Source organism: Leuciscus leuciscus, assembly GCF_965113295.1.
Source record: "Leuciscus leuciscus genome assembly, chromosome: 1".
Taxonomy (NCBI): domain Eukaryota; kingdom Metazoa; phylum Chordata; class Actinopteri; order Cypriniformes; family Leuciscidae; genus Leuciscus; species Leuciscus leuciscus.
In genome coordinates this window covers 79388833-79402794 of record NC_138725.1, presented here as the reverse complement: position 1 = coordinate 79402794, position 13962 = coordinate 79388833, and the positions used below count along the sequence as shown (strand labels likewise).

Genomic DNA, 13962 nt, shown 5'->3' with positions numbered 1-13962 from the left:
AGCTGGTTATGTCTATCTTGATGTTTCTGCGCAAATTCAGCAGACGGGTTTGTTCCGATCAGAGCTCGTAAGTGGAGAGCGCATTTCTGAATATTCCGCTCCGCTCGCTCATTCCGCAAGGTCGCTCGCTCAACCCAGAATGGCCTGATCCTGGTTCGAAAATGTGGAATAGGGCTGCCTCCGACTTAAAAATTCTAGTCGACTAGTTGTTGTTCATTTAAGCCATTCGTGGACAAATCGCCCCTGTATATTATTTTAATTATGCTTAAATAGCCTACAGGATAATGCGCGTTTACGTAATATAGCCGCACTCAAGCGCACGACCTAGCAATACTAGGCTTACTGTGTCAAGAAAATAACATAACATGAATGTTTGTGCCAACATTTATTGAATTGCTAGCTTTGAAACATGTTAATGGCAAAGTGCATTCACCACTGATTTCTTTGTAATGTGCAAACAGCAACATTGCTCACTCTGAAATGTGCAAACATTCTTAGGTGCTTTTACCAAAACAGAAAACTTTGCCAACTTAAATAGACATTTGAATTAGTTAGAGAACATAAAAAACACAAGTGCATCAAACCAATAAATGCATAGATGTTAGAAAACTACTGTAGCGTAATACTGTACTGTATTACAATCTTTACATTTCCTCATCTTTATATAGATGAGCACGGGCAACCAGCTCACCATCAATTTGATAGGCCCGTACTTCCTCATTGAGTTTCCCTAGGTCTTCTGGTGCCACAACATTTGGCAAAGCCCTGCCTAATGTAAGAAATGCAGTGCAAACTGAGTCCTTCTGCAATAAAGCTGGATTGAGTGCTGACAGGGATGTGATTATTTTATTATTAAGTGGAAGGTTTTTTAGCAGAAATGCTGCTGCTCTGATGTATCCTTCTCTCAGACTAGAATAGATACTTGAAACCCATAGCTTTTTCTCCAATTGTGCTTTGTTCAGTTTAGAGAAGCAGAATTGTCCAACAGAGAGCCTTTTGTCTGACAAGTGCAAGTCTCTGCAATGAACATCGACCTTTAGGATGTCTTTTGCACTTAGGCCAATGGACTCAGGCTTCATGAACTTACTGAGCAGCTCTCTGACCAAAGCCACCATCTCTGCGTGAAGTGCACCATTGGTTTCTCGTATTGAAGTTTTTTGAGGAAACTTTGGAACGTTGGGAGAACTCCTGTACACAAAAGAGGACATTTTAATTAAACATCATTATAAAATAAGAATTAGTTAATAAACATACATATTCTACACTAGAAAAATATAATGACTCAAAACTGATGTTCATGGACATATGTAGTGAATCCCAATTCGTTATATGGTGCTAAAATATTCTAAATGTAACAAGCACAAACAAAATTCTCCAAGTGAATAATCATCCTCATTCAGTGCCTTCCAAGTATTCTTACATTTATTAACATTTAGTCATATACACTTTCTTAATTAAAATACCTCTGAAGATGTCGATCACTACTCTCAATCTTTCATAGTCTGTAAAAAGCACTAATAATCGTGACTTCCTGTCTTTGTTTGCCTGTGTTCGGTAGGCTTTGGCTTGTTGCTGTTGCAGAAATGTTATTCTTGCCCTTTCCTGAACTGACACTGCATTTCTCTGCAGTACTTCAGCTAGCAACCATCTGCAGCAAAAACACATATCCCTGATTAATATGCCAAATCCTAGTAAGAAAGTCAATAAACGAAATAAATGAATTATTTTCCAAAATTATACATAAAGTACAAAATAATATTACCTGTAGTTATGTTCTTCATCTGGTGGTAAAAGATGGTAGTAATAGACAACCAAGGAATCCATGACTTCATCCACCCTGTTGCATACATCAAGCATCTGAAGAAACCTGCTGCTGATGGGTCGCACCAAGCTCTTTTGGGGTTTGTGCAAGAGACTTTGGTTTTCTGAAAAGATCTCTTTTTGCTTAGGAGACTTTTCAATGTCATAATAAATATCTGAACAAAAGTCCTGTACTTCTGTGCCAAATGGATTAAGTAGGGCTTTAGCGCTGTTTGAGACCATATGAACGGTGTCTCCTGATATGTCCAGTAGACAGGGATTCTCTTTGCGTGCATAGGCCTCCACGCCCCCCTTCTTTCCACGCATGACAGCACAGTTGTCCATAAGAATACTTATTACTTGCTTCCATTCAAGTTTGTACGAAGCTAAAATACCCCCTAGCTCTTCCATAAGAATAGGAGCTGTTGCCACATTTACCATTTGGCTAGCCAAATGCTGTGTTGTTATCGTTCCACTTTCCTCGTCGAAAAATCTGACCAACACATTTAATATTCGGTCTACATTGTTGTTTGTCGACTCATCAATGTTCAGAGAAAACATTGTTTTTTTTAGTTTGTCCGAAAGATCTTTTTTGAATTGTAAAGCGAGGCCGTGTGTATTTAAATAGCTTACTTGCTGGTTCGACAGTGACAGTGCACTTTTTACAATGCAACAAAATATTTAAAGAGCATCAAGCTATTAAAATCTATATTTTATTTTATATTTTAATCTGTTATTTTATCAGTCATTTTTATTAGGTTAAACAGTGATTGAATAACGGTTTTAATTTAACGTTTTTAATTTAAGGCCCACCTTGTCTCGTCGTAAACCAACCAATCTCGGGACTCCCCATTGTCTGCTTTTCTCCATCGTTCTTTAAAAAAACGTTTTTTGACCTTCGATGTAACGGCAAATTTTTTTGAAGGTGTGCCTCCTCTAAAAGTGTCCGCCGTCAGTGTTAAACAGTATGCTATTTTTATTTACCCGCCACGGTGGCCGGTAGGTGAAGCGAGTTTACCCGCTGGCATTTGGCTGGTGGCGGGTGCTAATTTCCATCCCTAGACTGCGCGTTTCTCCTTGTTTTCTATTGTTATGCGCAGCATAATCACAAACACAAACACAGCCACAGACAATGAATTGTTCGGTTAGCGAAAAAGAGCATGATGTATTTTGTATAAAGTTTTTTTGTTTTGTTTTGTTATTAACTGTTTTGAGAACTGGAAATGCACAATTCATGCATACAAATCTGTAGATATTAATAAATGACGATGATTAAATTAGACCGATGCCTCAAAAGTTATTATGCAGTCTATACACTGACTTGGCAGCTCTGTGAAATGTAATACAACAGTGCCACCTACTGTCTAAATGCATTAACATTAAAAGTGTGAGGTGAAACTCTTTTGCATAGACATAGGTAAATGGGTTTGTCAATTAGCCTAAAAAAAAAAAAAAAAAAAAAAAAAAACAGATCTTGTGCATCCTCACATTGGAGTCCCGAGTTCATGTACAAAGTTTGGTTTCGATACGTGACAGAGTTCCTGAGATATGGACGACTTCCTGTTTTGGCGACTACGCCGCCGTTTTCGTTTGGCTGTGACGGGCAAACGCTTCCGAAAATCAAAAATCCTTCTAGTAACTTTTGTGAGGCTTGGTCCAAGGATCATGTACGTACAGTTTCGTGAAGTTCAGACCAAATTTGTGACCTGTGAAAATTTTGTTTCGCTTTCTGTTCAATCTAATATGGCGGACGAACGACATGGACTCATGATGTCATCTTCGCGAGCAACTTACACCGGTACTGACAGGACGTTTTAAAGTTGGAACGGTGTCTCTGTCTCAAAGGGCCCAGGCCAATATTTATCTCCCGGGAATAATAATAAGAAGAAGAAGAAGAAGAAAACTTAAGAAGAACAATAAGTGTGCTGCTTTCAGCAAGCACACTTAATTAGATCATAAGAAAAAACAATCCGAGGCTCTCAAGTAATTCGTTTTTAGAAAAATATAAAAAGCATTTATTTTTTTCATGATTTAGATCAAAGCAGAAGATAAAAATGGGCAATAACCAAAGCTGTTGATAAAATAAGGAGTTTAATCAAACATTAATTGAAGCAAATACATAAAAATAAGTAAAAGTGAAAATGAATGAGATAAATCTCTCTTTTCTGACTCATAAGAGCCAACGCATTTCAAGACAAGAAGAGAAAGCAAAGTGTCCAGTTTCAAAACTACATGAAATCTTGCATTTGCATGGAAGAGTAGAAGTGGAAGAGAAACTAGATGTTCTAATGATGAATCTGTCTCGATGAGGCCTTGTCGGGGCGAACGGCCAGGGCTTTCTTCCGTTTGCGATCAGATGGATTCTGATCACTGTATCAGGCAGAAATATGTTATTTATATGCAATACGTGCTATCGTGGTATCGTATCACTTTTTTATTGTTTAGCAATCACCATCGCGGACCTGCAAGTGATCGGTGTGAGGGAGAAAAGACCAAATACGGAAAAAACAAGGAAATCCTGCACACACACAATACTTGAAAACGAGTATATTTTTGCCAATAATATTTTGATACTCATTTGCAAGTATTGATAGTGTGCAGGATTCACTTTTTATTGGTAAAACATCAATACTTAGGGTTTTAAACCTTTAAGTAAAAAAACTAAAAAGGCAAACATATGGCGGCTTTTGTCATGTTCGTTTTGCGATCTTTCCGGTCTGATAAAACTTGCTTTTGTTGGTGAAATAATGGGGTTGTGAGATGTTGTTCCAGAAGCTTCTGGCCCAATGGTGGAAATGCAGCACGAAGAGAACGCAGACTAGACTCTGATGTGGTTTCTCTCCAGTGTGAATCCTTTCAGGTGTTTCTGACAGACTGAATCTCGTGTTGCAGTGTTAAAACTTGAAAGTTTTTTTTTTTCCAATGTGAATTTTTTTTCAGTTCAGCATCTGTAATAAAGGACTTAAAAACGCCGTTTTCTGCTGTAATATTACGCATGAATCTTCTCCTTTGTGTGAATCTTCAGGTGTTTCTTCAGGACTGACGCATAAAGAAATTTTTTACCACACTGATCACAGTTAAATGGCCTTTCTTCAGAATGAGTTTGCAGATGTGATTTCCGAGCGCAAGACTGAGTGAAACTCTTCCCGCATTGGTTACAGGTGTACGGTCTCTCTCCACTGTGGACTCTCATGTGAACCTTAAGGATTTCCTTACTTGGGAAACTATTCCCACATTGATCGCATGTGTATGGTCTCTCTCCAGTGTGGAACCTCATGTGCTTCATAAAGCTTCCTTTCTCAGCGAAACTCTTCCCGCATTGATCACAGGCGAATGGCTTCTCTCCGGTGTGGATCCTCATGTGAATCTTCAGGCTTGCTTTACATGTGAAGCGTTTTTTACACTCAGGGCAGGTGGCAGATCTTTTGGGTTCTGTTTTTCCTTTCTTGTTCACATCCTTCAGGTCTAAAAGAAACATTAAATCAGTTGAGATTTCAAATGAGAGACAAAAATTAAATGAAAAGTAAAACCCAAAGTCAAGATCACTGATGAGTTCAATGGTCATTTTAATCCCATCAAATCTGGTGGACAACCATTATTATCTATTTTAAGGGCTGTTTACACGACACCGTTTTCAACTAAAAACTTAAACTTTTTTTTTTCTTTTTTTTGGCTGTTCATTTACACGACAACAGCGTTTTGGGTGCCTGAAAACGCAAACATTTGAAAATGGGTATCAAAGAGCAGGTTTCTGATAACGGTGTACAACGGTAAACAACATAAACGCAAATCTCTGTAAACCAGGACGTCATCACATTTGTATTATGTGTTCAGTCTATAGTGTTTCATCGCCATCTAATGGCCTGGCAGCAGAAAACAGCGTATCTAGTCATTTTTGCGGTGTGTCGTGTGTCATCTGTACACTGTAAAACCCAACAAGTTAAGCTAACTCATTTCATTTGAGGAAACCGATTGCCTCAATTAAATTAAGTTTATAAAAACAATAGTTATGAGTACTCTGAACTTATTTTAATCGAGTTCACTAAAACAATAATATTTCTTAATACACAATTAAACTTTACACTGCATTTAAATACTTTATATAGCTGAAACTTCACTTTATTGAGTAAAAACAGTGAAATGATAAACTTTAAATGAACTCAGAGCACTTGCAGTTACTGTTAGCTCACAATGTCACACACAAAATCAAATTCAATAAGTTAAGCTAACTTATTACATTTGAGGACACCGATTGCCTTAATTCACTGTAAAACCCAACAAATTAAGCTAACTCATTTCATTTGAGGAAACCGATTGGCTCAATTCAATTAAGTTTATAAAAAACAATAGTTATGAGTACTCTGAACTTATTTCAGTTGAGTTTACTAAAAGTAGATATACATTGCAGTCAACAAATTAAGTGATTAATTAAGTGGTTATTGAGCATTATTGATTAACACCTGCTGTTAACGAGCAGAATCAATGAAGGAAAGAGAAACACAAGAACTACAACTGACTTCCAACCACAGCCTTACATTAAATCAACTCAAGATAAAAGATGTTTAAATCTCTAAAGATCTCAGCAGAGGAGGATTAAACCACTACACAAACAGCATTACCAGCTTCACTTATTACTAAACAGTTTGACTTTTGTCATGCGTCTACAGAAGTTGTTATTGAGAATGAACAGAGGGATAGATGATAATGATTTATTGAGTTTCATTTAAAGACACCATGATAGTGATCCGTGTTTGCTTTAGTTGGGCTCTTGACCCTTGACTTTATAACACCAGTTTTTCCTCTGGCTGCTGTAACTGAGTGTTTATAAAACACATTTGTTATGGCACATACGCCAAAAGAAAATATGAGCATGTGGTTGTGTTTAAATGATAAAAATCATCATTTAGTGACTTGATTCTCTCATCTTTTCCAGAGCCTAATCTCTGATTAGACAGGCGATGTATTACTTGTATTATTAATTATAATAGAACTGATTCTGCTGTAAGACCCATTGTTGTGACAATCAGATTTTAAACACCTCTATGGTATTATGTTGACTTACACAGTAATCAAGAATCAGCATATGAATCTCAACAATGGTGACCATTAAAAAATGATTTATGCCGCAATGCATGCTGGGAGCCATGTATAAGTTTTGTATTATGCTAGTACCCAGCATGCATTACAGCATGAATCATGTTTTAATGGTCACCATTGTTGAGATTCATATGCTGATTCTTGATGTCTGTGTGAGTCTTAGTTATGCAATACCTTTTCTGTGAAACTTTTTGTGCACAACTATTTGTAAAATCCTTCATATTATCTGATGGTCACAACATGGCAAGATGTTTTGTGTTATAAATCACTAAATTGGTCATAAAACTCTAGAGCAGGGGTGCCCAATCCTGCTCCTGCCGATCGACTGTCCTGCACAGTTCATCTCCAACCCTAATCAAACACACCTGCCTTTAATTTTCAAGTGATCCTGAAGACCTTAATTGGTTGCTTCAGGTGTGTTTGATTAGGGTTGGAGATGAACTGTGCAGGACAGTCGATGGGCAGGAGCAGGAGTGAGCACCCCTGGTGTAGAGTTACATTCAAGCTATTTAAAACAAAAAACAAAATTCAAGGAAAAATATGCATAAATGTGTCATTTCGGTGATCAAAGATGAGTTTTAAGGGATAAAATTATTGATTACAGGGGGACTTTAAGAAAGAGGCAGGATGTAAGTGGACTAAATGATTGGAGAGGTCTCGAGTAAGTCACCAAAGTGAAGATCAAAGTTTGATTTTGGAAATTATAAGGTCAAATTTTTCTTTTAAAATAAAATATACAGATGGATGAATCATTCACAATAAGATCAATAACATGCATTTTTGAAAATAGGGTGAAATTTCATTTCAGGTCAACTTTAAAACAACAAAAAACAAAACAAGATTTTGGCCCAAAAACATGCTCATTAAAATTGCTCATTATTTTCTGAAATTAGTCAATGCAATTAGCAGAACACAGATATAATAGTGTGGTGATATGCTTTTTCAAACAAAGCTTTCGAACACCAGGCGAATACTGGGACATTTTGCATTTTTTCCTTTTCTTTTTGAAGCATGTGTAATGAGATAAAGTTTGGCTATTTTTATTTAAATAGGACATCAGGTGGACGTGATGTATTCCAGAGGTCTCATAGGAAAAATTCACGGCTGAGAACATTATCATGTGCCTCAGTTGCTGTGGTCCAGCCCTCTGGATTTTTTCCACCACCCTCTACTCTAAAAAAGTTGTTTACACACTCCAACAAAGTTAAAGAACATGAGGTCACAGCTCAGCTAGCCAATCAGCAGCTGTCACCGTGGTAAGCATGTTCCTCTGGGCCAATTGGAATCACAGAGGGCGAGGCCTAGACCTTCAGCAGCAGAACGAGTTTTATTGTTTGTTCAGTTGTCTGTCCCAACTGAAGAAGCCTCAAGGCTGATGATGAGTCTAGACTCGTGTTATTGTTTAACTTTATCTGTCCTTGCCGCATGTTGAGTCAAACGATAATTCTAAGGAAACCACATCAGTGTGGATTAAAACTAACCAACTGGCCTCAATAAGAGATGTTCTTTAAAGGAGGAAACAACACACTGCCATACTGTTTTTTGTTAATGAACCAAATAAAAGATAGCTGGCCTGGATTATCGAAAAATTGATAAGTTTACTTCAGCTGTAGTGTTGTTTAGAGTAAGCTCAGGGGAAAGTGAATGCATTAAAATATTTGGTGCTGACCTTGTTCACTCCCTAGAGCAGGGGTGCCCAATCCTGCTCCTGGCGATCGACTGTCCTGCACAGTTCATCTCCAACCCTAATCAAACACACCTGAAACAACCAATTAAGGTCTTCAGGATCACTTGAAAATTAAAGGCAGGTGTGCTTGATTAGGGTTGGAGATGAAATGTGCAGGACAGTCGATCGGCAGGAGCAGGATTGGGCACCCCTGCTCTAGATGGTGCAGGCTTGACATGTTACCAATAAGCATTTACATCATGCCCTACACGGCACAATCTGATTGGCCACAGCAGTTTCTACAGCCAATGAGATTGCTTGCTCAATATTGAAATAGTTTGGTTCAATAAAAACATGACAAATTAAAGCACAACTTTGGTCAAAGAAAAGAGTTGAAATAATCTAAAAAAATAACATTCCTTTATAATGGGTGAATATCCCATTCCAGTGTGAATGTTTCATAGGAATCCATTGTTTCTATTCTAAATCTGCATACACCAAATATTTGTGTTTAAACTGCACTTTGGGCTTTTCCTTTGTCAAATTGATATAAAACGTCAAAATACAAAAAATGTCCCAGAACATAGGCTTTATATTTTTTTAATGTGCTTTAATTTGTCATGTTTTTATTCTTGACCTGAAACAATATAAATCTGTTGAGCATCAGGATGTTCTTCATTATGAATGAATGAGGAATCAAGAATAAACACCAACCTCTTTGTTCTTCAGTATCATGATGTTTCATTCTGCCGGGATCTGGATCTTTGGCGTTCTCTCCGTTCTCTCCTTCCCGCAGTTCTGCCGTGATTGTTCTTCGTATGAGTTTTTTTCTCCACTGCATGGACCCTCATGTGTACCTTAAGATTGCTTTTAAAAGTAAAACTCCTTCCACACTGATCGCACTTGAACGGCTTCTCTCCGGTGTGGATCCTCTCATGTTGTTTCAGATTTGCTGACAGACTGAATCTCTTGTCACAATGTGGACACTTGTAAGGTTTTTCTCCGGTGTGGATCCTCTCGTGTGTTTTCAGATGTGATGACTGACTGAATCTCTTGTCACAGTGTGAACACTTGTAAGGTTTTTCTCCAGTGTGGGTCCTCTCATGTGTTTTCAGATATTCTGTCCCACTGAATCTCTTGTCACAGTGTGAACACTTGTATGGTTTTTCTCCGGTGTGGATCCTCTCATGTTGTTTCAGACATTGTGACCGACTGAATCTCTTGTCACAGTGTGAACACTTGTAAGGTTTCTCTCCAGTGTGGATCCTCTCATGTGATTTCAGATTTGCTGTCCCACTGAATCTCTTGTCACAATGTGAACACTTGTATGGTTTTTCTCCAATGTGGATCCTCTCATGTGATATCAGATTTGCTGTCCCACTGAATCTCTTGTCACAGTGTGAACACTTGTATGGTTTTTCTCCAGTGTGGATCCTCTCATGTTGTTTCAGACATTCTGACCGACTGAATCTCTTGTCACAATGTGAACACATGTACGGTTTCTCTCCAGTGTGAATTCTCTGGTGACGTTTTAAATGGACCTCTGAAATGAAAGTCTTCTCACACTCAAAGCACATATAAGCTCTTACACCAGTGTGGATCTTCTGATGTGCATGTAAAGAGGAAAACTGTGAAAAACTCTTGCCACATTGATCACATACATGCGGCTTCTCTCCAGTGTGGATCGTCATGTGTCGACCAAGATGTGCTTTTGTTGTGAAGCTCCTCCCGCACTGATCACATGTGAACGGCTTCTCTCCTGTATGAACTCTTGCATGAAACTTAAGAGTTTGTTTACCTGAGAAACTCTTCCCACACTGATCACATGTGAACGGCTTCTCTCCTGTGTGGATTCTCATGTGAATATCAAGACTTCGTTTTTCTGAGAAACTCTTCCCGCACTGATCACATGTGTACGGCTTTTCTCCAGTATGAACTCTCATGTGAATCTCAAGATGTTTTTTGTATGGTAAACTCTTTCCACACTGAGTGCAAGTGAAAGCTTTCTTGGCTCTTCTTTTCTTTAAAGATGTCTGTTTAGTCTTTGAGCGACTCGAGGGTTTTTCTCCAGGTTTGACGTGATGTTCCTCCTCCACTTCACTCAGTTCTTCACTCTGCTCGTCCTCTTCCATCAGGTCTGAAGATGAAAGAAAACGTTTAATTGTGTTTTCAGTACAATCAAAATAAATCAAAATAAATCAAAGAGAGAAATATGAAGTGAAATGAAATACCAGTCATGTAATAGACAACTGATATGAAACACAAAGATCATTTTGAAGCATTTCTGTAAATGATACGTTAGTGAAACTTTACATGAATAAGGTACACTGATCTTCCAATTTTTATTTTTTAAAACATTATAGACACAAATCTATGGAAGCTTGTTTCCGCCACAGAATAAAACATTTTAAAAGATAATTGTGACTTTTTATCTCACAATTGCGAGTTTACATCTCGCAATTCTGACTTTATTTCTCAGAATTGTGAGATATAAAGTCAGAATTGCGTGAAATAAAGTCGCAATTGCGTGATATAAAGTCAGAATTGTGAGATATAAAGTCAGAATTGCGAGATATAAAGTCGCAATTGCGTGTTATAAAGTCAGAATTGCGTGAAATAAAGTCGCAATTGCGTCTTATAAAGTCAGAATTCTAACTTTTTTCTCGCAATTCTGACTTTATAACACATAATTGCGAGTTTATATTTCTTTTCTCAGAATTGTGAGATATAAACTTAAAATACTTTTTTAAATAGACTTTTTTTTTTACCTCAGAATAGTTTATATCTCACAATTCTGACTTTATAGCATGCAATTGCGACTTTAATAATAATAATTCATTACATTTATATAGCGCTTTTCTCAGCACTCAAAGCGCTTTACATAGAAGGGGGAATCTCCTCAACCACCACCAATGTGCAGCATCCACCTGGATGATGCGACGGCAGCCATATTGCGCCAGAACGCCCACCACACACCAGCTTACTGGTGGAGAGGAGACAGTGATGAAGCCAATCAGTATATGGGGATGATTAGGAGGCCATGATGGACAGAGGCCACTGGGCAAATTTGGCCAGGACACCGGGGTTACACCCCTACTCTTTCGAAAGACATCCTGGGATTTTTAATGACCACAGAGAGTCAGGGCCTCGGTTTAAAGTCTCATCCGAAGGACGGTGCTCTTTGACAGTATAGTGTCCCCGTCACTATACTGGGGCATTAGGACCCACACAGACCACAGGGTGAGCACCCCCTGCTGGCCTCACTAACACCTCTTCCAGCAGCAACCTGGTTTTCTCAGGAGGTCTCCCATCCAGGTACTAACCAGGCCCAGCCCTGCTTAGCTTCAGTGGGCAACCAGTCTTGGGCTACAGGGTGACATGGCTGCTGGATGTTTATATCTCCCAATTGCGTATTATAAAGTCAGAATTGCATGATATAGTCATATAGTCGCAATTGCGAGAAAAAAAGTCAGAATTCTGACTTTATAAGATGCAATTGCGACTTTATTTCACGCAATTCTGATTTTATATCTCGCAATTCTGACTTTATATCTCGCAATTCTGACTTTATTTCACGCAATTCTGACTTTATATCACGCAATTGCGACTTTATTTCACGTAATTCTGACTTTATATCTCGCAATTCTGACTTTATATCTCACAATTCTGACTTTATATCTCACAATTCTGAGAAATAAAGTCAGAATTGCGAGATGTAAACTCGCAATTGTGAGATAAAAAGTCGCAATTATTTTTAATTTTTAACATAACATTAAAATGTTTTATTCTGTGGTGGAAACAAGCTTCCATACAAATCCCATGTAGTGAGAAATTTGAAATATATTTAATCAACAACACAACTATCTAATGTAACAATAACATAAAAAATGTGGCATAAAAGTGCCATCATTTTGACACCAAATTTTTAGATCGAGAATATATATATATATTGTTGAATATTAAATGTCCCCAACTAAACAAGCCAAAAGCCAAGGCAAAATAAAAACCATCAAAGTCTCTAGCATGAGGTTTCTGTTCTCTTCATTGTAAATCAAATGAGCCAGATTACAGAGACTCTCACCTATTGTCTTTGAACAGTTATACAGATTGGATTAGGACTTGTGAAACTCTATAGAGTCTGGGACAGGTAACTATACCTGAGTACTTCATTTGCATGCTTTATGTTTAGGTCATCACCTAGTGTGGGTGCTTTGGCTCCATCTCTAAACACTGCTCGTTCTCAATAAAGTACAAATCCAGTCTCTCTGGTCTTTACGTCTGAATTTACAACAGTTTCATTGACTTCCATTTATACGCATGTGAATGTGGGACACTGAAACACAAGCTCAAGTGTATTTCCCTGCATTCTTGTTTAACTTTACAGTGTGCATAGAAACATAACAAACTCTAAGCCTAGAGTGACCACAGCTTTACCAAAGTTACTGTAAGAAGAAGAATCTACCATGAATGACATTGATGGTTTATGAGACAACTACATTACAACTTTATCAGTAAATTTAAGTCAGATTTTGCTTAAGAGTTCTTACAAGCCTCTCAGCCATTCCGGAAAGTTCACTTACTTGATAGAGTTTGGTGTTTATGGTTTATTGATAAAAACAACAAAAATCCCATTTCTATTCATCTAAATGTGAAGTGCTTGAACCTTTCTAACATGAATGTTCTCCAGCGTCATGAATGAATGAAGAATAAACACCAACCTCTTTGTTCTTCAGGATCTTCAGTGTGTTTCATTCTGCAGGGTTCTGGATCTCTCGTGTTCTCAATGTCCTCCTTAATAAACTCAGTTTTTGCGGATTTCAGCTCTTCCTGATGCTTTGCTGCTCGTCTTCACTTGTACAGTAGGTGATGGGAATATTCCAGCATTTATTGGTGAATTGCTGTGGGAGGAGCTTCACTGATGATGTGATTACAGGGGGCGGTGCATCATTCCAGTGTGGGAGGAGCTAATCTGCCAAAATCATATCAGTTACTTTGTTTGTTTTGATACTAACTGACACATTGGAAGCATTTCTGTTTTTCTGTTTATCTACCGTGAAGTAACTGATGCTAATTCACAAATTCCTTTTTTAAGAAAAACATTTGAAATCTTAAATACATAAATAAATGTACGTATAGTAACATTTAAAAACAATCTTGTGTCTGGGATGCGACACATACTGAGATTTGACTGGTAAAACTTTCCAATGTCCAACAAATTCACACAATAATATTATGCAGTAATATTATGAAAACAATTCTATTTTTTTATGCAAATGAAATCCCTAGATCAACATTCTAATGATTAGAGACATTAAACATATGCATAAAATCCTATGCATTGAATGCACTACAATTTTTTTTTTTTTTTGCATGTCAGTGCTAGAATGTGCATTAGCATG

At 37.7% G+C, this 13962-nt stretch overlaps 3 protein-coding genes across 8 annotated transcripts in view; 1 reads left to right on the top strand and 2 right to left on the bottom strand.

The window, feature by feature from the left end:
- Window positions 1-13962, top strand: part of LOC309511319 (zinc finger protein 862-like) — a 210061-nt gene that overhangs the window by 92481 nt on the left and 103618 nt on the right. The gene's annotated exons all lie outside the window — the stretch shown is intronic.
- LOC309492363 (uncharacterized protein) lies at window positions 378-2804 on the bottom strand. 2 transcript variants are annotated; one of them, XR_014203522.1, is made up of 2 exons: window positions 1763-2804; window positions 378-1648 (listed from the first exon to the last, which is right to left on the bottom strand). XR_014203522.1 is itself a non-coding variant. In XM_082161298.1 (2 exons), exons 1-2 carry the CDS (start codon window positions 2359-2361, stop codon window positions 645-647), a joined length of 1143 nt encoding a protein of 380 aa, XP_082017424.1. In that variant the 5' UTR covers window positions 2362-2794; the 3' UTR covers window positions 378-644. The 2 variants fall into 2 exon arrangements, 1 of the variants encoding a protein (XP_082017424.1); XM_082161298.1 differs by having other exon boundaries at window positions 378-1188; window positions 1763-2794.
- The window catches only part of LOC309510979 (uncharacterized protein), a 120182-nt gene continuing 110656 nt past the window's right edge, over window positions 4437-13962 (bottom strand). For 2 of the 5 annotated variants that reach the window (XR_014210454.1, XR_014210456.1), the window contains exons 2-4: window positions 13282-13532; window positions 8807-10700; window positions 5275-8526 (exon numbers count right to left, since the gene is read on the bottom strand). Coding sequence is in view for 1 of the 5 variants with exons in the window: in XM_082186011.1 (XP_082042137.1) it covers window positions 9295-10700; window positions 13282-13315 (1440 nt within the window). In the remaining 4 variants the exon portion in view is untranslated. The other 3 variants (XR_014210455.1, XR_014210457.1, XM_082186011.1) reach the window with 2 other exon arrangements.